The sequence below is a fragment of the Neopsephotus bourkii genome, unplaced genomic scaffold (assembly GCF_033783945.1).
Source record: "Neopsephotus bourkii isolate Nb327-2 ecotype Australia unplaced genomic scaffold, CSIRO-AGI_Nbou_v1 NB_272, whole genome shotgun sequence".
Classification (NCBI taxonomy): domain Eukaryota; kingdom Metazoa; phylum Chordata; class Aves; order Psittaciformes; family Psittacidae; genus Neopsephotus; species Neopsephotus bourkii.
Window position 1 is genome coordinate 1,887,072 of NW_026900781.1, and position 24,639 is coordinate 1,911,710.

The following is a 24,639-nucleotide window of genomic DNA, read 5'->3' on the forward strand; positions in this document are numbered from 1 at the left end:
AGACTAACAGCCTCTCTAAATACTTAAAAAAGAAATGTGGTGTTTTTTTTTAAATACTGTAATGGTAGCTCTGTAACACAAACTTTGCTCTCAAGAATCATTTACATAGACAAACGATGCTTCTGTAAACTTTGCTACCTTCCTCTGTTTGCTTTCCAAACACTTATTCCCTATAATAAAATGAATAATCCATGAGTTTTTGTTAACTCATTATACAAAAAAAAAAAAAAAACAATACAGATTCTGTTTTTCTGCAAATAGTAAAGCTCTGTAACAAAATTATTTTGAAACTAAAGGTGCACCAATACAGCTTTGGTTATGTAAAAGCAACAGTATCAGGCTTCCTGGATACACCTGTGAAGACTTTTATCTAAAGCAATTCTAAGAGACATCTGTCAAAAGAAGTGTTCATCGTTTAAGTTCACTGAAAACACTCACTCCACTTGACTAATCTCAGATTTTATTATTCAAGATAAAAATATGCATGACTCTTAATCATCCTAACAGCAATTCCTGTATTTAGAGATTTCCTGGCAATTCATTCTGCATACAGCAGAGTTTGACACACCAAAAAAAAAAATAAAAAAAATGTCTAAGAACCGAATTCCCAGAGCTAATTCCAGCTGAGATTAACTCCAAGGCCACCAGTTACATGTATCCTTTAACCTTTTAAAGTTGAAAGGTTAGCTATTAGTTAATGAATTTATAAACTGTAAGTTACTGAATATGCTTTTTCTTTTCAGCACATCAATAAAGTTTATATATTGTCAACTTATGCAATGCCCTCACACTAATGCCCTCAAAAATAAAAGACAACTTTAAGCTCTTTATCCTGGTATGATTCTGAGTAGGAGGGAGGACCGGGCTTATGTGCCATAGTACGGACCTCAGACTACTACAGGTTTAGTACATGATCTCTCTTAAAAGCTTCCCTTTTTCCTGCAAGTCAGCAAAGCAGACAGGGTAAGTACACAGCAGCAGTTCTTCAGAACTTTTTATTAACAGCTGGTAACGTCCTCACAGGGAAAATGCAGGCAAAGCAGTCAAAAGATGCATGACAAGCAAATTTCTGTTTTGTGTACTCTTGCACATATTACACAGTCACTATTTACTTAATTTGTTTAATAGTTTAATAAAGAGTACTGGTATGCAAACCTAGTGCAAAGGAACTTCCAGCCACCACAGATAAACCACTCTAAGCCTCTTCTCCTCTGTGAAATTCTGGCTCTTGGTAGAGTATGGTAATCACTCTCATCATTTTCAAAGCCTTCTTCTGACATCATTAGTGGCATTTCATCCAAATGAGAGGACTCATCTTCCACTTGGTACCTGGAAAAACGAAATAAACCCACTAAATAAATAGCCAATACATCACTTTTTATTTCTGGGAATCTTCTGAAGTAACAAGTTAATTTTTGTCGTATGGATTTTTTTTTGAGAGGTATTTTCAACCAAACATCTCATGTATTTGTTTAACACATTAACAAGAAATTCTGATTTGAGTTAAAAATGTGTCACACAGCAAAAAGGCCTGCAATCAGTCACTGTCAATCACATTATAAATCATTCCTATATAATTTTTATATAATTTGTACATGCAGAGCTTCCACTTCATTCTTCGTACGGTTTTCTAAAACAGAATTCACTTGGCAGTTTACAGCAGATGCAAGTGACTAACTTTTCATGTAAGTACAGACTTTAGATTTATTATTGAGCTTCTTCAACTTGCTTTCCTGATGTCTATTCCTGTATGCGCAGACCTCAGTAACACTTTCTACACAACTCATCAGTATCTTGGTTCTAATTACTAAAATATTACAGTTTTATAATTCTACACAAAACCATTCAGCAGTTCAAAACAGACTTACCTGTGGGACCTATGGAAACAACACTAAGCCAACAACGGTTCTTTCCCTCCAGAAACTACTCCCCACCTCTATCTGACACTACTGGAATGCTTTTTATGCCAAGACAAAACACGTAAATATTTCTGTGAGAAAATTCCCCTAAGTGCACAGAAATGCACAGAGGGTAGAAGTACGGACAGGTAGCCAAGGAGGAATACAAAACCATTGTCTAAGTATCCAGGGACAAAGCTAGGAAATGTATAGCCCAAGTGGACTTGAATCTGGTCAAAGACAAGAAGTCTATAATAGATACAGAGATGACAAAAAGGAAGATGGCTAGGGATATTAAGGATAACAGGAAGGGATTCTACAGGTACATGGCAAACAAAAAACAGACTAGGGAGAACATAGGCCCCCTCAGGAAGCTCTCGGGTGAACTGGCTACATAGGATTTGGAGAAGGCTGAGGTTCTGACTGACTTCTTTGCCTCGGTCTTCTCTAGCAAAGGCTATGACCACACCACCCAAGTCTTGGAAGGCAGATGCAGGGACTGTGAGAATGGAGACCTTGGGCCCACTGTAGGAGAGGAACTGGTTCGAGACCATCTTAAAAACCTGAACGTGCACAAGTCCATGGGTCCTGATGAAATCCATCCGCGGGTCCTGAAGGAGCTGGAGAATGAAGTTGCTAAGCCGCTGGCCATCATATTTGAAAAATCATGGCAGTCAGGTGAAGTTCCCCACGACTGGAAAAGGGGAAATATAGCCCCCATTTTCAAGAAGGGGAAAATGGAAGACACAGGGAACTACAGACCAGTCAGTCTCCCCTCTGTGCCTGGCAAAATCTTGGAGCAGATTCTCCTAGAAGGCATGCTAAGACACATAAAAAACAACAAGGTGATTGGTGACAGCCAGCATGGCTTCACTAAGGGGAAATCCTGCCTGACCAATTTCGTGGCCTTCTATGATGGGGCTACGAACTGATGGACAGGAGTAGAGAAGTTGATGTCATCTACCTGGACTTCTGCAAAGCGTTCAAAACTGTCCCACATGAATCCTTGTCTCTAAATTGGAGAGACATCAATTTGATGAAGGGACCACTCGGTGGATAAAGAACTGGCTGGATGGCCGCACACAAAGAGATGTGGTCAACGGCTCAGTGTCCAGCTGGAGACCAGTAACGAGTGGTGTCCCTCAGGGATCGGTGTTGGGACCGGTCTTGTTCAACATCTTTGTCGCTGACATGGACAGTGGGACTGAGTGCGCCCTCAGCAAGTTTGCCGATGACACCAAGCTGTGTGGTTCGGTTGATACGCTTGAGGGAAGGAATGCCATCCAGAAGGACCTTGACACGCTTGTGAGGTGGGCTGATGCCAGCCTCATGAAGTTTAACCATGCCAAGTGCAAGGTCCTACACCTGGGTCGGAGCAATCCCAGGCACAGCTGCAGGTTGGGCAAAGAAGAGATTCAGAGCAGCCCTGCGGAGAAGGACTTGGGGGCACTGGCTGATGAGAGAATGAACATGAGCCGGCTTCAGAGTGCGCTTGCAGCCCAGAAAGCCAACCGTATCCTGGGCTGCATCAAAAGGAGTGTGACCAGCAGGTCAAAGGAGGTGATCCTGCCCCTTTATTCTGCTCTCGTGAGACCTCACTTGGAGTATTGTGTGCAGGTCTGGTGTCCTCAACGTAAAAAGAACACGGAACTGTTGGAACAAGTCCAGAGGAGGGCCATGAGGATGATCAGGGGACTGAAGCACCTCCCATATGAAGACAGGCTGAGAAAGTTGGGGCTGCTCAGCCTGGAGAAGAGAAGGCTGCGTGGAGACCTCCTATCAGCCTTCCAGTATCTGAAGGGGGCCTATAGGGATGCTGGGGAGGGACTCTTCCTTAGGGACTGTAGTGATAGGACAAGGGGTAATGGGTTAAAATTTAAACAGGGGAAGTTTAGATTGGATATAAGGAGGAAATTCTTTACTGTAGAGTGGTGAGGCACTGGAATAGGTTGTTCAGGGAGGTTGTGAATGCTCCATCCCTGGCAGTGTTCAAGGCCTTGGGTGATATGGTTTAGAGCGAGGTGTCCCTGCCCATGGCACGGGGGTTGGAACTTGATGATCTTAAGGTCCTTTCCAACCCTAACTATTCTATGATTCTAAGATAGGAAATTGCTGAGTGAGACAGGAGACTTGGTTACACAAGACATGGTGAATGCCCCTTCTGCATCAGTCTGTACTCACAAGACTGACTGGCCTGCAGGAATTGCAGATCTCAGAAAGCAGGGGGAAAGGCTGGAGCACGGAAGATGAGAGTAAGGTCAGGGAACACTTAAGCAAACTGTATATATATACATATAATATATATACATATACATATATATATATATAAGCCTACTGGCCCTCAGTGGACACACCCATGAGCACTGGGGGAACTAGCAAGTGTTACTGCAAGACCATTTTTGGAAATCTTTGATCAATCATGGCAACTGGGAGAAGCAACTGGGAAAGCAAATGTCACTCCTATCCTCAAAACGGGCAAGACAAAGGACCCAGGGAACTAGAGGCCTGTCAGCCTCACCATGATCCTGGGAAGGTGATAAACCAGCTCATCCTAGAAACCATTTCCAGAAACACCAAGGACAAGAAAATCATCAGTAGTCAACATCGCTTCATCAAGAGAAGTCATGCTTGATGAGCTTGATAACTTCTGCTGTGAAATAACTGGCTAAGTAGATGCGGGGAGAGCAATGGATAGTGTCTACTTGGTCTTCAGTAAGGACTCTGATACTGTATCTTATAAAATCCTCACACACAGGCTGTAGATGCAGGGGCTAAATGAGCAGATAGTGAGATGGACTGAAAACTGGCTGAACATAGAGGCCCTGAGGGTGGTCATCAGTGGCACAAAGCAGCAGCATGCTCCAGGGATCCATACTGGGTTCAGTCCCATTTAGAAACTTCATTAGTGATCTGGATGATGGGGCACTGTACCCTCAGTAAGTTTGTTGATGACACAGAACTGGAAGGAGTCTGGCAAGCCCAATGGCCATCCTTCCTTCCATCCGCAAACTTGATAGGCTGGAGAAATTGGTTGACAGGAACCCCAGGAAGATTAACAAGAGAAGTGCAGTCCTGTACCTGATAAGGAACACCCTCACATACCATAATATGCTGGGGCTAAACCAACTGGAAACGAGCTTGACAATAAAGGACTTGGGGGATGCTTTTGGACACCAGGCTGAACCCAAATCAGTGTTCTGTCCTTGCTGCAAAGAAAGCTACTGGTATCCTGGTCTGCATTAGGCAAAGTATTGCTAGCAGGTCACCAGAGGAGAACCTTCCCCTCTGGTCAGCACAGGTTGAGGCCACACATTAGATTCTTGTGTCCAGTTCTGGGCTTCTCAGTACAAGAGAAATACAGACATACTGGAGTGAGTCCAATGAAGGGCCACAAAGATGATTAAAGGGCTTCAGCATCTCTCTTATGAGGAAAGACTCAGAGAGGTGAGACTGCAGAGCCTGGAAAAGACAAGACATAGGCAGGACCCTGTTAACATCTGTAACTACCTGAAGGGAACTTGCATAAGAGACTGACACAGGCTCTTTTCAGTGATGCCAGGTCACAGAACCAGAGGCAATGGGCACAAACTGAAATAGGAGCTGCCATCTGAAAAACAGGATTTTATTTTTTATTTCCATGAGGATGACTGAGCACAGGCAAGGGCTGTCGACGGGGGCTCTGGCATTTCCATCCTTGGAGATGTTTAAAAGCTGTGTGGACATGATCCTGGGCAGCCAGCTCTAAGCAGCCCTGCTTGACCAGGGTGGAGTTCTGCAGACACAGCACAGCACACCAAACAATATTCAGTCCAGAAATCTTGATAGACAAACCCAGCATTTTTAAAAAGAAAGTAACATTATAAATACCAGAACTAAGTATGTGTTGTGGCTACCCGCAGGTAACATAGTACCACATAGCTGCTCGCTCATTCCCCACATCTCTTCTTCCCTTGCTCCCCCATGCAGGATGGAAAAGAGAACTGAAAGAACGTAAAACCAGCAGGTGGAGACAAGAGCAGTTTAATAACTAAAGTATAATATAGTACTAATAATAATATGGTAAGTAACAAGGGGAGAGAATATAAAACAAGGGGAAAAGGAAAAAAAAAAAAAAACAATAAACACCAGCGATACACAAGGGCTCACCACCCGCTGACCAATACCCAGCGTAACTGGAGCAGCAATCAGTCCCTTCCAGGTGACACCCCCCAGTTTATATACTGGGCATAATGTGCTGTGGTATGGAATACCCCTTTGGCTAGTTTGGGTCAGGTGTCCTGTCTCCGCTCCCTCCCAGTTTTTTGTGCCCCTCCTTACTGACAGAACTTGAGAGACTGAGAAGTCCTTGATGAGGGTAAGAGCTACTGAGCAACAACCAAATCATCAGTGTGTTATAAGCATTATTCTCAAACCAAAGGCAAAACACAGCACTGCACCAGCTACTAGGAGGAGAAATAAGTATCCCAGTCGAAACCGGAACAGCATGAAAAAGCACCATTACTGGATTTGCATTTTCTCATATTTCTGTATATTCAATAGATTTACATTGACTAAGTAATAAATTAGTATCAACACAGCTAAGGATGACCTAACAAGGAAGGAGAAGAAAAAAAAAACCCCAAGTCAAAACAAATTAAAAACAACAAACTCACTACTGGCTAACCACTCATTAGCTAGACACTCATTTGGCTGGCAGGTGATGCCCTCATTTCTGCATCTCCTTTGAATCATCTGGTATGGGACATCATTAAGCAATGTTAACAATGTGTTCAGACCAGATTATAAAATAATACATAACTAAGAATAATGATAAATACACACACCCTGATCAGCCCAACTGCAAGTTAACTGAGTATTAGAGCCTTAGGCATGTCACAGCTTGTGAAGAAAAATTTTCATCTGTTTCAAATGATGCAAAAGCACAACCACACTGCAGAAAACACAACAAAAGTTTCAAACTAAGAAAACTGTGTGAATTCATTAAAAGTTCTGAGTTCCGAGAAAGTTAGTTACGTTAAAATAGGGCATACAAAATGCTTTCAGAATTCTTACCACCAAACATTAAGAATAAATAAATAAATAAATTTTTTAAAGTTTGAAAAACTACCATGAAAAACATGGTTGATCTTCCCAATCATGCGAATATTGTTAGCAAATATTGTTTGCAACAGCTGCATCTGATGGTTAATTTAATATGGCAACATGTTTTCCATTCCTATTACTATCAATGATCATTAAGAATAAAAACACTAAACAAAAAAAATTCTCTTCACAAAACAGGTAAATTATTACAGGTTAACATATTATACTAAATGACAGGGGTTACTCTCAGGCTAGACAATTTTAAAACACTGTTTAGAAAAAAAATAAGACATTACTTTATGCCAAGACTTTCAGTAGACAGGCCTACATTTAAACAGATTCATATTCAATGCTTTTATAATCTCTCTTAGTTAAATTTACAAATTATATTACACTTTTACTACAGAGATTTCCACTGCACTGTGTTCTGCTTTTAGACACTGAAACAATTAACAGTATATTTGTAACACCATCCAGTGAAATCACAATCTGCTAGCTGTACTGGAATATAATGCAAGATACTGCAAAGTAAAAGATCCCTTTTATTTCTGTATAAAGTTAAGAAGTGTCTGATTCAGAAAATAATATCCTTTACAAAGAAAGGTAACACAGCAAACATGGTTAAAGTCTGTCTAGAAAGAACATGCTAATGCAAGACAACTACAGGAGAGAGATTTGGCTGACAACCATATTCACAGACGGTATTTAAATATACTCTTGTTAATCTGGTAAAATTTGCAGAGTATATTGATGTCCTTTAAGGGTTTTTTTTGCTATTATATTATAAATAACTTCCACCCCTCCCCAATCAGTATCTGGGTTTGTACTTTTAAATATGGAACTTCACCAAGTAGTGAAGATAATGAGCATAAGCACTATCATGTTTAGAAATCCTGACTTCAAAATACAGCCTCTGAACTGGCACGCAATTTATTCTGTTTCAAAAGCAATTTTGCTATTGTGTTGGAAAATTGTACTTCAGTATTTAAAAACAATAAGATAATGAATAATGGATTTTTCATAACTAGGATGAGGACAAAAATCTTTATGTCTTTGTTACCTAGTATTTTTCTGCACTTAATTGCTTGAAGTGCTGATTTTCCTTGAGTGACAAATCAATTAAGTATAATCCCAGAAACTTGTATTAAAATAGGGAAGCACTGAAAGCAACATGAATAAAGAAGCCAGAGTGAAGACATCAAAACTCTCAGCATGAGTGCTACTAAATCAGGTATGAAGACAACCATCTTGACAAAAATATGGTTTCCTAAGGAAAAAGAAACATTAATATTAAGCAACTTTCAACAAAATCTGACTGCTATCAGGAATATAATTTAAGAGATTTAAGTGAAAGGGAACCATGTACAATAAATACTTTTAAATGAAATTTTGATATAAACATCTGCTGTGAAAATGATGCCTCAAGTCACCTATACCTACACTATTCCACTTTGATGGCTGTTTGCCAGAGTAGATGCAGCTGCAGAGTTCCATGGGTGTCATAACTGGTAATGGAAACCATTTAATTTATATCCTTTATTACAATTATTACTATTAGTAAATTTATTAATACATTTATAGTAAATAATTACTCTTTATGTCTGCAATCATTTCTGTATTTTCTGCCAGCTTTCTGTTGTTCTAAAAGAGCAATGCTCAAGGCTGCAGTAAGATGCAAGTGATGAGGCAATCATGACTGCATGTCTTTTCTGGTTTTACTCGTTTGACAAGCAGCAGTATCTATGATCTAAGTATCTAAGCAGTAGATATGATAGATTTTCTATCTGCCTACTAAAAAAAAACCAAGCTAAGATAGAAACACTGTGTCAGACACTGCATACTGTTTCCTTGTCACCTATCATTTGTGCTATATACTATAATTCACAAGAAGGAAAAACAAAGCCAATGTCCTAAAGCAGTATTTCTTAAACCTAGTGAGGAAAAGCAAAAGACTATGTGGCCACAAGTCTACATAGGAATCAGACACAGGACACAGTTGTGGGATGCAGAGTAGCACTGAAGACAGGCAGCAGTGGAAAAAGTTCCAGCTGAGCATCAGAGTAGAAAAGCTAAGAAAGACCAATTACTGGCTATGACCATGTCCCATACCACCAAGCACTGGTGATTTGCTCAGTGGCTGCTGCCAGCTTCAGGACTTCCGCTGCTTCTGGTCATGATTAGAGAAAAGACAGAGGGAGTAAACACAATCTATCTCAGACATATTCTGCCCTACCCCCATTAACTCCTCCAAGGGGTAATCCAGATGAACACCTTCCCAGTCTGAGGATAAAGGAGACTGACGAATTGCAGAGATGCAGTAGAAGGAATAATAAAGACAGGGACACACGTATTTATACAAAAGAGCAAGAATTGCTTCTTAAAAGACAAACCACCAGCAACTGCTGTAGGCTGACTATATCACTGATGTTAACTGTTCAGATCCTGTTCTGTAACAAAGAGAAAAAACCCAGGAAACAACACAGCAGCAGGAAAAATTTTATTAAGAATATATGTTCATCCATAACTATGCTTATAGGTACACAATTTATCTTCATGTAACTGCCCCTCTTATTCAAATATCCAGTGTCTCCATAAAATAAATTGCTTTGCTAGAAGCTACCTGAGAAAAAAGTACTTTTTTTTTTTTTTTCAAATATGCTTCTGCATCTCTGAAGATTGTAAGTTACTTCTTCCTTCTAATTTCAAACACCTCTATGCTTCACAGAGCAGTAAATTCAGTTAAACTACAGAGAACAATGCTGTTCCTGGAATACAACAGAAACAGAAAAGGCTTCCTCAGGTAAGAGCATAAAATTTAAGTAATTTCCTTCAAACTCTTCCTCCAAAACAGAGAAAAAAATATTTCAAAAGGTTTTAGAATTGGTTAGAGCTTGCCACTATTTCTTCCTATTTAGCTTTAGTTGTGCCTCTGATCCAAGTGCACCCCTAATCGGTATTACTTGGTAAACCTCTAAATCCATGACCTGGCCTAAAAAAGAAAAAAAAAATAAAAATAAAGGAAACAACAACAACAAAAACCAACTCCCCCTCCACCCCCAAACAAAAACTAAAACCACCCACAACACAAAAACACACACAAAAACTACTCCATATTTCAAATTTTCAGGGACAGGTGTGTCCAGGACAGCTACACGGAAAATGACACTAAACACAGTATTCCAACAGTCGTTATAAAAACAAAACTAAAAAGCTGGCAGCATCTACCATGTAGAACTAACGGGAAAGACCCCTTACATCTGTTGAGGTAAAGGTCTAAAAGCAGACTACATAGTTATTACCAAGGCAGCCCCCTTTTATCAGGAGCTTATGAAAAATTGCTTTAATCAGAGATACTAAAGCTTGAGGTTCTACTAGACACATACATATTCTAAATGCTATTTGCCTTCTCTCTTACCTCACACTTCCTTACCAAAGCTGTATACAGATGAAGCAAATTCAGACCATGTGCATAATGAAGCCTTCATGAAAAAGGCACCCTTCCTAATTCCCCTTTGCTTACCTTCCCGAGCACTACACATACCCTAATATAAGACCTTTTTCAACCTATAACAAGATGAGCGAGTCTCCATATTTAACAAATAGGTACCAGAAATACCTAAATACACAGCAAAACCTGAGGAAACATCATCTACATTCACCAGAACCCTATTTTTAATTAGTAGGGTATGTCATTGATCACAACAGGGCCATTTTATCACTGTCACTGGATATTGTTATTGACATTTTAGCCTAATCAATTGTTTTCTCTCCCTCTTCTTAGCAATCCAAATGCCCTGCCCAAGCAACACAAATCACTGTATTTAGATACTAGATACAAACCAGGAAGCAATGGAACAATAGCTTAAACATGAACAACCTTAGAAACACGTTTACTAAGTTTATTCTACTGCACAAGCAGTCACATGTGCCCATTGCAAAAGACAGCATCATCTGCAATAGCAATTTGAAGTTCGCAAACATTTTTTTGCCTAGTGATCAGAACACTTCGTATCGGAGTAGGTACCAGAGTCCTAAGCAATTTCAAGTTGAAAAACTGAAATTAATTACTAAAATCACTTAAGGTTCCTGTGCCATGAAAATTAATGTCTGCGAAGTATTACAAACTACTTCTCAGGTATGACACCAATGAAAGCGTCATTGTACATACAAATATTTTACAGTTGCTCTTGTGAGCAGCTCTTTATGTGTGAAATACAGTTACATGCATGCTTAAATCTAACACTGCTCTAAAAAGCAAAATCCACAGAAACTAAAATAACAATGACACCACACATGGCATAAAATCTCTGAAAACACTAACATATGGCAAGGCTATTTTTCAAAAGCTTGATATATCAAACTACTTTGACCTTCGTCCTAGGCAAAAATCTCAGAATCGACACCTAGCCTAAATCATGTGCCAGTCCCAACAAGCAGTATTAACCTATGAATACAGTCTTCAGCAAACAAAGCAACACACAATCCAGGAATGTTAATATATGTGAACAACGGGCATAGAGCATACAATTGAGAAGAAGGTTTTCAAAATAAATTCACTGCGAACTTTTTTCTAAAAACTAGTGGTACTTCATAACTTGAGAGAGTCTTGAAGACATACACTCAACCTCTGTTACACAAATACAACATCCCAAGTACAAAGGTGCCACACAAACAACTCTGTGGGAAGAATCAGAATTAAGAGATTCAGATTCAGCCTAAAAATTACTTAGGGACATAGTTCCAAACAACAACAGTGTGGTTTTGACAGAGATTCAATTCAGCAGAGAGTAATAACAAAGGACAGTATGAACAGCAACACAGTGACACCAATTTTTACTACTGCTGCTACTGAAAAGAGAAGTTCTGATTTTCAAGAGACACTTTGAATTTCAGGTGAAGTCAGTAAAACACAGGGAGGTAACAGTTCTCCTGTAGAAAGGACAAAAGCACATACATGACTGATCTACCTGGTAAGAACAGCGTAACAGTAAATTCTCCTAACTACAATTCTACAGAGATTTCTTTGCACCACATTTGACCCTTTCCTCCTTATACTAGAACAAAAGATAGTTTATTTGAATATTCATAGCATAACCTACAGCTATTTTAATGCATTCTAACTTCCAATACACTTCACCATCTATCTATTAGTAGCTGTAATGTAAAAAACTTACCAGAATACCACTTTTGGCTGTGCAAAGTTTTACAAGACTTTTAGCAATTACTGGCTGAACCTGTAACATTTGTAGGTTTTGGTATCACAGTAACAACCAATATATCTCACCTTGAGCCGTTACCTCCAAAGAAAATTTCTGCCCTACAGAGAAGCAGGCTAGACTAATCTGTAATGGCGCATCCACCTAGTTGACAGTTCTGCATGCACGTGTCAGAGGAAAAAAAAACAAAAGACGTGATGCTTTCTTTAAACCAGAGTTCCTAGGAACCAGGATGTTACCAGCTCTATGAGCAAGTGCCAGTACACATGCAGACAATTAACAAGCAGTACTCATTCCTGCACACTCCCACACTTGCTTAACTTTCATAAATTTCTGTTAGCATATAGTACACGATCATGCTAATAGCACTATTATTTCTAAAAAAAAACCACACACACAAAAAAACACAAAAACAAACAAACCCCCAAACATTTACACCTTATGTTTCCGGACTAAACAATTTATTGCTCTGGTCAAGAAACAGACGTTCGAAGAAGTTACTGTTACTTTGCAATAACAGTTCTAAAAGAGATGAGCAGAAGTAAACTTACTTCCATCTTCAGAATGTTTTATCACAGAAACTATATTAAAATTCAAGTTAATATTGTCAATCCATCAGATTCATCTGTCATTTTCAAACTATTTCAGAATGAAATATGTAGAGCTGTTCAATTAACAGGTGTAGGGGAGAAAAACAGGTAAAAATGAAATCTGTAAAACTATGCCTGAATAAGAACTTTTGTTCTAAACGTACAGTAGTACCCAGGGAAAGGGATTCACAAGAAGTACACCACTTTAGGAAAACTGCAAGAAATTGGAAGTATAGCTGCATACTACCCATGCAACAGGTAAACTCCGCTGATACATATAAATGTTTGGTTTTTGAAACATCATGGACAGTTTGCAAGACTTTACAGACCCACAGCTACAATGAAGTTATGAGCTTTCTGTAAACAGCATTCCACAAGAAATGTTAGGTCCTATTACCTTTTATTCTTAAGACATTATACTCAAAAATGTAAGAAAACTGGCATATAGTTTGCCAGTGGAATACGAAGAATAACACCTGAACTATGAAAATCCCACTGTAGTTCAGAACTAGAACATGTACTCCTAAAGGAACTGAAAGCAGGCACTAGGTAACAAACTATTTGAACGAAGCTCACTTCAGACAATGTGAGAAATTAAATAGATCACTGTACATGCATCTAGTATTATCCACTGACATTTGTATGTGTCTCAGTTTTGGTGGGTCAGTGAGAAACCGTAACCAGAAGGACTGCTGGGAGCTGCTTTCATTTAAATTAAAAGCTCCAGAACAGTAATACTATATTAAATCATCTCACTTTCTATGCAAGATGAAAATTTGTTTAACATCTGTATCAGGGAAGCATGTAAATTTTCAGTAAACTGAGTTCTGAAGGCTTCCATTCCATTTTGCCTGGAATAGATTTTTCTCCCCTATATACTTTCTATGACATAAGCAATGATCCATCAGTTGTCAAGCAACAAGTATCCTGCATTTACCTGGACAAAGGACACATTATCCTATTATTGTGTTCTTTTTTCCTTCTTATGCAATTTTCTTCTTTGCTAATGGCTTACGAGAATTCAAAAATAACATTACAGCCAGTTGCTTTAATACAGAGTTGCTCTATCAGTAAGCAAACCACAGAGACAAGGATCAGCAGCTGATCTGTTCCATAACTTGTCATACTACAATCACCTATCTATCTAGTGTAGTCATTCATAAGTACATTACTGCGACCCATACTATGAATAACCATTCAAGAGGATTCCTACCAGTGAGCGACTGTACTTCGTGACATCACCTTTCTGAATACCCTGGAGTGCAACTGAACATATGGAATATTAGACACAACTAGTAAAACCTGATTTTTTGAGCCCCAACACCTCACACCTCAGCCCTACTATGGCAAATACAAGCATATACTGACAACAGCAAGTGCAGGACAGCAGAACAAACCAGATATCTTGATTATGCATAAATAAAGGCTGACCACCATATAACTTCTAATCAGCTTTATAATTCCACCAGCTTCACGTTTTCCTTCCATCAACTTCACATGACAATATAAGCACAGCACAACTAACTTCCTGTGTGTAGCAGCTGATTACTCTGGAGCTGATGATGACAAATACAAGTCTAACATGAAAACAAGTGTGTTAAGTCACTGCACATTTAAAGTGATTCTGGATGTTCTCTGGTCCTCCTTTCCCTTTCACAATGTAAACAAAAAGCAGCAGCTATTTTTGCTCTAGATAACAGATCCTTCATGATGATGGACAAAGTACTAAAACAATTGCTGAACAAATCACCCCAAGCTTTCTACAAATATTCAAGCTGAATATACTCAACAGGGTGGTGGGTTTTTTTTTTACTAATTTGAAGATAGACAACCTTTTGCTTCAAGACAGACTTCCCTAGTTTTTAGAGGTAGCACAAACCCAGTTCTCCAGCCCTCTGAGGTAGCAGAAGATATAAAACCTGAATTTCTATTGCAAAAATAAATTGCTCTTAAACATAAAAATCAGAACAGATGTACATGTCCATTAAACCATGGATAACATTTAATATTATTTTAAATTTTTTTTAACAGGCCTTAATGTATACAAAGTGAATATATAAAGTATATTAATCTTGCCATGTTTATACATGAAGTATATGCAGGGACATTTCATGGTTCTTGAATGGCTATGATTTTATGCAGAAATGTACAATCTCAGGTATGTACCATCTCAGTTTCTTTAGGTGTGCAGGAAAAACATATTCCAGCTTCTAAATAATGTGCTATCAGTCAGTCAATTTCAAAAGCACAAAGCACAGTAAGAAAAAACACCAAATGAGAAAGTCTTTGTCCTCACTGCAAAGCAAACTACAGCTACACTGGCAAAGACTCCTATGGACTGCTTAGCTTGAGCAAAAGAAGTCATATTGCGAATTAGCTTTAAGACCCCTAAAGGTTACAACCAATGAATTGTATTAACTGATGCTGCACAGTAGAAAGTCAACCAACTCAAGTTAAAAACCACTAACACGCTGAAGTTAAGGATCTGTGTATAACACTTTCAAAAGACTGTAAATTCTTCACTGAAGAAATAAAACACAGCAAGTCAAAGACTCTTGAGGGTCCAGAAACCATAGTACTGCATGAAATCTGAGATACCAACTCTATAATATTTTAATGTGATTATTTCTAGACATCTTTGGAAGTATGAACTGAATCTGCATGTATATATACATGTGATAACTTTCCACATATCAATGCCTTCATTTCAACACTCATTTTAAGTATCTGCAACATCAGGACCTTTGCTGCAATTTCCACAGGAACGCAAGGCTTCTTCAAAGTCTGTGCTGAAGATAGAGATTAGAAAAGCAGGATGAATCATTCACAAAGACACAGGAGTTATAGTTCAATCACAAACTTAGAGTTGTAAGACTTAAGAGTTGTAGTTCGACTACCTGCACTGCTACATTTCTTCTCTGACCTTACACAAGACACCCCGTGGCAGAATCTACAGAAGCATTCCCATACCTTGGTTACAGGTCTATAGCAAACCTTCCAAAGTACTCAACAGGTGCTCTCACAAATCCAGGGCACGGTATTTTTGAAGGAGAATGACCAACCTACTCAACTTGCCTTAATAAAACAAAGTATTACAGTGAGTGTTAGTGTATGTAATTCTCAAAGCTCAAAAGAGGTTATTTCATGAAGTGTTCAAAATAATAAACACGCCTGTCAACTTTTAAAAGTTTTATAAACATACAAGTAGTTGAACATAAGTAATGGAAATAACAGGTAATCATTTGTGTGAAGGATCAGCAAGTTAAATATCCCTGGCAGCGTTCAAGGTCAGGCTGGACAGACTCTTGGGTAACATGGTTTAGTGTGTGGTGTACCTGCCCATGGCAGGAGGGTTGGAACAGTATCTTCTCAAGGTCCTTTCCAACCCTGACTATTCTATGATTCTATGTATCATCAGCACTTGAGAAACACATAGATTATGTAAAATCATAATTCTGAAGATGTAATCTGAACTAGAAAGAAATTAATCCACAACCCTGGAGAGTTACGTTGGTCAAACAAGACAGACGGGAAGAAGCAGATCCATAATGAACCGGTAGTTTCCTGCTAGATCGTACAGTTTGCCATACCTGCTTAAAAAGCCAGCTGTTAAGCATAATAAACATATATAAGCATTAATAACCATAACTGCTGCCTGCAAACATACCTTCAATAAACCTGTGTATCTACCCAATTCATGAACTGAACCCATCGCATCTACAGCATTTCTCTGATCACCAAAAGACTCCTAGGTAACCTTCAACAGAACCAGCTTTTATGGTATGCATTAAGTTTTTGCCTACATAATTCTCCTCTTTCCCTTATTCTTCCGAAGCACAACACCTACTGAGAGGCTTACAGATTCCAGCGAGAGCTTCCCCTGCTTTAGGTCTTTGAGGAACAGATGATGATATTGATGCCCTACCTCAAAACAGAGGACAAACGTGTTACAAATTTTTAGCCATTCAAGTATTTACAGGATGAGGAAAACTACTATGGCACACTGTCCTACAAGCTTGTTCGTGTTCACTAAAAAGTATTTTTATCCAGTTTAAAAATAAATACAATGTACTTAAAGCCAAACCTATTTTGCACAGCTTTAAACTACCTTTTCTGCTAGTTATTCCATTTGGAAGGAGAACTAAATACATTTTACTGATGAAAGAGATTTACCATCGTATTTGAATTAGAACAACAGCACCAACTACTCTTTTAGCAAGTCCATTTACTTGAGATCCTACAACTGCTCCTTCCAGTCCTTGTGTCCACAGTGTTCCACAAAAAACAAGACAAGGAGAAAAAAACCTTAAACTATAATCATACCCTCCACTTTAAAAGTGCTGTCCAATGGACATACACAAACTGTGGAGCTAAGTTTTTCTCTATTCACAACAACTTACCTAGAAATTATTCCTAATAATGGGAAGCAAACAGTCAATCTTTGCCTCAAAACTTCATCTGATGGCAGACCTTTAAACTAGCTTCTTCAAATTGCTTAGCCCCCAATACAGCATATTTCAAGACATTTGAAGTTATTTTTTACATTCTAGCACGTCTTCCCTGCAAACACACAGTAACTACCTCCCAGCATGTTTACTAACGACGCTCAAATAGCCCAACCAACGCGGGCATCCCGCTCGTAAATGAACTACTCCCAAGGAACCCGAGTAGCGCATCACTGCCTGCGGCACCCCACGGGGCCGGGGAAACGAAGGCCGCACCGACGGGAGCGGGTCCGGCGCCGGGAGCGGAGGGGCGGAGGGCGCCCTGCGCATCCTCCCGCGGGGCCCTGCGTCACAGCCGGCCGCCACAGCCCGACCCCACCGCCGAGCGAAGGGGAGAGCGGGATGCCCTCCCCTACGGGGGCCGAAGGGAGAGTCCACGGCCGCGGAGGCCTGGAAGAGGAAGAGGCTACCAGCACCCCCTTCTCAGCCTTACAGGGGGGCCGTTACCCCTTGCCAAACCTCCCCACGTACCGGGCAGACGGTCCTGGTGCCCCACAGGGCCACGGGGCTGAGAGGCACACACCGCCCCGCCCGCCCTTAGAGATGCGGGGAGGAGAGAAGAGGGAAAAGCAGCTGCCCCGCACCACCCCTGCCCGTACCTGTTGTGCCTCTGCGCCGTAGCGGCGCTTGTGTAATAGGCCGCTCTCCGCTGGGTGCTGCGCGGAACCGGGTGCAGCGGGATCTGGTCCGCCATCTTGGGGGCGCCCCCCCTTCGCCGTGCGCCAGTCCGCTTCCCCTCCTCCCCCCGCCCCGCCGGCCGCGAGGTGCGGCTAGGAACCGTGACGTCACGGCCACCTCCAGCTGAGGAGGAAGGAAACGCCAGCGGGGCGGGGCCTCGGCATAAACAAGGGGGCGGAGACACTGCTGGGGGCGTGGCCACGGGATGTTGGCGGGATGAGGTTGGTGGTGGTGCTCATTTGGGACAGGCGCAGTTGGGACGGGCGTGGGGTGCATGCGTGTGGGCTTCCTCGAGCCTTCAGTGAGGTTGGTGAAGTTTAATTTTTCAGCTCCTGGAGTGCCACCCGGGTGAGCCATGGAGAGGCTGTGCGGGTGGGATCCACAGGCCTGGCAGCATGGGGAACGTGGGTATTTCACAGGAACCCCAGAGTTCAGGGGTTGAATGGGAATTGCAGGAGACAAACCCCAAAGCGGTTTTCCTCAGTTAGCCTGCTGCTTTTTAAGTTTCTAGGAAGGGTCCCCTTCCATCTCCTGGGTGGCAATGACTAGCTGTCACCCATGTTGGGTGTCAGTGGATACTCGTGATCGGCAAGAACAAATTAAAGCTCTGTGAATTGACAGTCATTGTTCCCTGCTATTAAAAAGAGACAGTTTGTGTGGGCCAGAGGTATTGCCATGTGGAAACAGACATTCTGTAAGCTGAATAATGAACCTGTCTGTGGGACCTCACAGGGGAAAGGTCAATACGCAAGTCACCACAGAACGAAAACTGGTTCAGAAGATAGATGTGTTCATAGACCTACTGTAGGCTGTTATCCCTCGATATTCCTCTGAAATCAGATGTTGTGGGGAGCAAAAGGCCTTACACCATCACAAATATGGAAGACTCCACAAAAGGAGAGAAAAGGAAAATGTATTTTTTTCTCAATAGATATTCAAGGTAGAAGATGTATCTAATAAAAAATCAAAAAGGATCTACAAGGAAAAATTTTAATTCGAAAAAATTCCCACTGAAGGATGACAGCAAAATATGTCCAAAGAGCAGAACACAAAATTCAGTGAAAGATAGGTGGCAAAAGCTTTTGTTGATAATTTTTGCTTCCCTTCAATACTGTAAGTTGCTGGCGTCATCTTTCCAACAGAAGATTTCATATTTCTTAACAACAGTATGGTAGGAAGCCATGTTTCACTGTCTAGTTGTACGCTAGTCATTTTGCAAAATGCCTTAAACTTCGTCATTTCAAAGTATGATGGAATAATAAAAGATTTCACAAATGACTGGGTGTATACAAGCCAATGCTAAATGAAGTTGCTCTTAGAACCCAATTATTTCAGACTTAAATGTTTCTGTATGTTAGAACATACCTTCTACCTTAGAACAAGGAGTAATGGTCAGCACTGAGGCATCATAATACACAGTGTGTGCTGAAGGATTCTCCTGTCTGCTGGAGTGAAGGTTATGAAGTACTGGCAATGCTTAAGCTAGCTTGCCAAGTGCAAATTTCTAGGCATTATTTTGACTTTAAGCCCATTATGTGGTTACTGAACTCACAGAGAACACTTGAACCTGGAGAGCACAAACAAGTTAAGCAGGAGCCACAAGGCTCATATGGGAATAAAAGGGGAAAATCTCTCTGCTGGGTATGTGGCAAGACTTTACTAGGTGCTTGAAGGGTTGCACTCCAAAATGACAGAAAGGAGGAAGAGATTTAGCTTTGTAACTGTGATAAGCATAAATTTGAGGGTAGTACACCAATAGAATCATAGGATTGTAATTTAGGTTGGCAGGGATGTCCAGATGTCATCTAGATCAAGCTCCTGCTCCAAGACACAAGGTTTGATACCAGGTTGTTCAGGGACATGTGCAATGGAGTACTGAAAACCTCCAAGGATAGTACAGTGTTTCTGTGACTTCTCTGGGCTACCTGTTGCAGTGTTGTGATACAGAAGTTATAGAACCATAGAATCATAGAATAGTTACGGTTGGAAAAGACCTTAAGATCATCAAGTTCCAACCCCCCTGCCATGGGCAGGGATACCCTGCTCTAAACCATATTACCCAAGCCCTTGTCCAGCCTAGCCTTGAACACTGCCAGGGATGAAGCATTCACAACCTCCCTGGGCAACCTATTCCAATGCCTCACTACCCTAACAGGAAAGAATTTCCTCATTATATCCGATCTAAACTTCCCCTGTTTAAGTTTTAACCCACTACCCCTTGTCCTACCACTACAGTCCCTAATGAAGAGTCCCTCCCCAGCATCCTTATATGCCCCCTTCAGATACTGGAAGGCTGCTATGAGGTCTCCACGCAGCCTTCTCTTCTCCAGGCTGAACAGCCCCAACTTTCTCAGCCTGTCTTCATATGGGAGGTGCTCCAGTCCCCTGATCATTCTCGTGGCCCTCCTCTGGACTTGTTCCAACAGTTCCATGTCCTTTTTATGTTGAGGACACCAGAACTGTACACAATACTCCAAGTGAGGTCTCACGAGAGCAGAATAAAGGGGCAGGATCACCTCCTTCGACCTGCTGGTCACACTGCTTTTGATGCAGCCCAGGATACAGTTGGCTTTCTGGGCTGCAAGTGCACTCTGAAGCCGGCTCATGTTCATTTTCTCATCAACCAACACCCCCAAGTCCTTCTCCACAGGGCTGCTCTGAATCTCTTCTCTGCCCAGCCTGTAGCTGTGCCTGGGATTGCTCCGACCCAGGTGGAGGACCTTGCACTTGGCATGGTTAAACTTCATGAGGTTGGCATCAGCCCACCTCACAAGCATGTCAAGGTCCCTCTGGATGGCATTCCTTCCCTCCAGCATATCAACCGAACCACACAGCTCTGTGTCATCGGCAAACTTGCTAAGGGCGCACTCAATCCCACTGTCCATGTCAGCGACAAAGATGTTGCACAAGACTGGTCCCAACACCAATTCTTGAGGGACACCACTCGTTACAGGTCTCCAGGCGGACATTGAGCCATTGACCACAACTCTTTGTGTGCGGCCATCCAGCCAGTTCTTTATCCACCGAGTGGTCCATTCATCAAATTGATGTCTCTCCAATTTAGAGACAAGGATTCATGTGGGACAGTGTTGAACGCTTTGCAGAAGTCCAGGTAGATGACATCAGCTGCTTTACCCCTGTCCATCAGTTCTGTAGCGCCATCATAGAAGGCCACCAAATTGGTCAGGCAGGATTTCCCCTTAGTGAAGCCATGCTGGCTGTCACCAATCACCTTGTTGTTTTTTATTTGTCTTAGCATGCCTTCCAGGAGAATCTGCTCCAAGATTTTGCCAGGCACAGAGGTGAGAATGACTGGTCTGTAATTCCCTGTGTCTTCCATTTTCCCCTTCTTAAAAATGGGGGTTATATTTCCCTTTTTCACTTGTCAGGAACTTCATGATGATAATTCCTAACAATTATGCCAGTCCTAAGTGCTTTCATGGTCCTTGTTACTACAGTTCTGCACATCTAAGAATGTTATTTTCAATATTAACAGCTATATATTCAGAATCCTTATGTGGCTAATGAAGTTACTGCAGTTCACTGAGGCCAAGAGAATTAAAGAGATTTCTTTGAGACTTCTATCTGATTCAAGACTGTAGCAGAACAATTTTTGAACAGAACAGAAATCACGCACTTCACAAGTAGTCTAACTTGCCTCTGCAGAAATTTTGTTCTGGTTATTTGGTTATATGTCTATTTACCACATTATTTGGACTGTATCTCCAGTGTTGGTCAATTATGTGTACATATTTGTAAATTCTGTATGTATGGAAAAATACATGATCTAGAATATGGAATAAAAGCTTTATTATTGGCAGACTTGTAAATGCCCCAGCACGGGACAGTCATTAGGAACCATGAATGCCTTTAGAGTCTTGATTTCTCACTGAGTCTCATGTATTCTGTAAATCGTTATTTATGACTACTTTAAGCATTGAAAAGATAAATACTTCACTCTTACCTGTGTGCAGAGAGGCTTTGAACTAGAAAGCCTTCTAAGAAGAAGAAAATGACATGTTTTTAGTAAGTCAGTTGCCAAGAAAATGACAAGATGGAATATTTATAATTTCAAATCCATGCAGTTTTGCTTACTTCCAACATACATTCTCTTTCAGTTAAGACAGTTGCTGGAAATATATCACAATCTCAGGTTCTTGATCACTCCAATTGCCTTTCTATATCAGCATTTTTAATAACATGTTAAAACTTTTTAGGGCAGGGACTTTTGTGTGACATCTGTCATTCAGTTCTGCCTTTAGATTATCATCTAATCCTGTTATATATTTTGTAAAGAAAATTCTTAAAATCTATATGAAAGTGTCTTTAATGTAAAAGCAGATATGTCTGCATTTTAAAAATCATATTTCCTGAAAATCCTGAAAGGTCACAGAATAAACTTGCTTTTGATTCAGATTTTGCTAGTCAAGAATTTTGGGCAGGTGTTATATTGCTATATGAAAAACCTTTTCATTTCTGGAAAGAAATATTTTTGCATTCAATATTAAGTACTGTCTAAATAACATTTGTCACTTAAATATCATGATGACATAAATTTATGATAATAAGGAGAATTAACACATTCTGTAATAAACCTTCTGTATCATCCTTTCTTTCTTTCCTGTTTGCATCTTTTTGCATTTGTAACAACCAGCAGGGATCCAGAACCTATGATTTATGGATCTTGTGAACTCTTGGTTTAGCTAGGAATGAGCTGGCATGGAAACTGTTTTGCATTTGTTGCATGTATCTGCTACAGGTGCAGAAGCTATCTGTAACTAGTTCTGCCTGCTGCCCCCAGAGGGCATTTTATAATAATTTATACTTTCACTACCATTTTACTTCTGCTGTAAATATTCAAGGTTAAGTGCTCCCTCCCTCTTAATCCTGTTTATGCACCCAGTCTGGGCTATGGTAAGGGGGGTGAGGTGGGGGAGGGAAACAAAAGGCAGTTTGAAGCTAATTCATTCTACACTACCCTTCTTGGAGCCAAATTATAAAATCAGTTATATTGGAATAAATCAGTGGAAGTGATTCTAAAATTAGCTGGATAGAAACCAAAATAAATTAGTTTCAGTAAGCTTCATGTAATGATACATGATATAAAATTTACATTACTTTTATACTAGGTATTTTCTCACTTCATCCTTCAAACCGCCTTGCATTTCCATTTTAATCATGGAACTTTTTTAATCAGTGATGAACCAGCTCAGTATCTGTCTTCAAATTTTCAGCAAATTGCAAATCAGTCCAAGACACCTAGAGGCTTAAAAAGACAAAAAAAAAACCAAAAAAAACACCACTCTTAAAACCTGAGCACAACACAGAAAGAATCCTATTTTATAGGAAGAGGTAAATGCAGCAAGGAAGACTAAACCAAATAAATTTTTACACTGTCAGAGTGAGGGAGCAGAGAAAATACAAAATAGAGGGAGCTAAAACAGCTCCAGTTATCAATTTTCGTAATTCAAATAGCAGTGCCTTCATATCTTCGATCCGTCTCAGTAGGATGTAACAAAATGTTGTTGTGCTATGGGAAAGAACAAATTGGAAATAATGTTTTCCCTGACAGGATCCTTGTTTTAAAAGATTACTTCAGACAATGAAGCAGTGTGCAATTCAGTTATACACTAGAATCAATGATTTGAAAAACACTAACAAGAAGTAAAAATAATAATAATGTAAAATATTACTGCACTTTAAAACCAAACTGGAATGCAATAGGTACTGGAAAAAAAACACTACTAACTTATAAAAAAAAAAAAAATACTGTTGTCTACATAACTACAAGAAGGAAAATTCTGTTTCTACACATCTTATTTTTAATATTCACAGCATTCAGTGTTTGTCAGTTAATTGTGCTCCCAGCTGTTACATTTCTTTCAGACATTCTTTCAAGGTCTTTTCTTTGGTAAATGTCAATTCTCTGCAGCTCTGTGGGATTTATGGACTGCTAAATCTCTGCTCCTCCTTTTGTAGTTCATCGGTACCAAACTCTGGGTCTTGCAGTACCGGCTTCACACCAGCTGTGTGCCACCCTCACCTTTATTCCAGCTAGTCCTTCTTTTAGAATAAAATACCAGAAATATCAAATCAGTGAAAATATGTATATGTTGTATTTTGGATTTTGCTAGAGTTACATTTAGTCAATAACAGGTCTGCTGCAAAAGCATTTTCTCCAATTCACTTGGCAACAAATGAGGCAAAAAAAAAAAAAAGAATCCAAGCAAATCCTAAAGTACTTAAATTGCATTGGAAACAAAGGTACACTTTGGTGAGTTCTGATACAAATATCAGCTGTGCCTACATTCAAGCTATTAATTGTTGACTGTGGATAAACAAAAGGCAAAAATTAAAAACTACAATGCTTATTATTTTACTGAGCTTTCACAGTGACCCTTCAGTGAGAACTATCTAGTGACTGTTCACAGTATCTTTTCTATTATGTTAGCCTCTAAGTTAAAAATTGCTTCAATATATGTTTCAAAATCCTATGCCTTCTAATTTCTAGTTAGCTTCTGAGATACTCTTTCTCATCCTCTTAATGCCGTTAATTTCAATGAAAGATTTTTATTTGTAATTGGAGAAAAAAAGCCTGTGGACTCAAAACTTTTGAGCTGGATTGCCAACTTTTCATCTTCTCTTAAAACCAGAGAGTATCCATTTCCAT

The 24,639-nt window shown here is 40.1% G+C and overlaps 1 protein-coding gene across 5 annotated transcripts in view; it reads right to left on the reverse strand.

The window, feature by feature from the left end:
- Window positions 1-18,178, reverse strand: part of ATP9B (ATPase phospholipid transporting 9B (putative)) — a 167,526-nt gene extending 149,348 nt beyond the window's left edge. For 2 of the 5 annotated variants that reach the window (XM_061346370.1, XM_061346367.1), the window contains exons 1-2: window positions 17,891-18,178; window positions 1,156-1,329 (exon numbers count right to left, since the gene is read on the reverse strand). In XM_061346370.1, coding sequence (XP_061202354.1) covers window positions 1,156-1,329; window positions 17,891-17,985 — 269 coding nt within the window. In that variant the 5' untranslated portion in view covers window positions 17,986-18,178. Of the gene's footprint in view, window positions 1-1,155; window positions 1,330-5,405; window positions 5,506-15,756; window positions 15,862-17,890 lie in introns of all 5 variants that reach the window. The other 3 variants (XM_061346368.1, XM_061346369.1, XM_061346366.1) reach the window with 3 other exon arrangements.
- Between the last annotated feature and the right edge of the window lie 6,461 nt (window positions 18,179-24,639).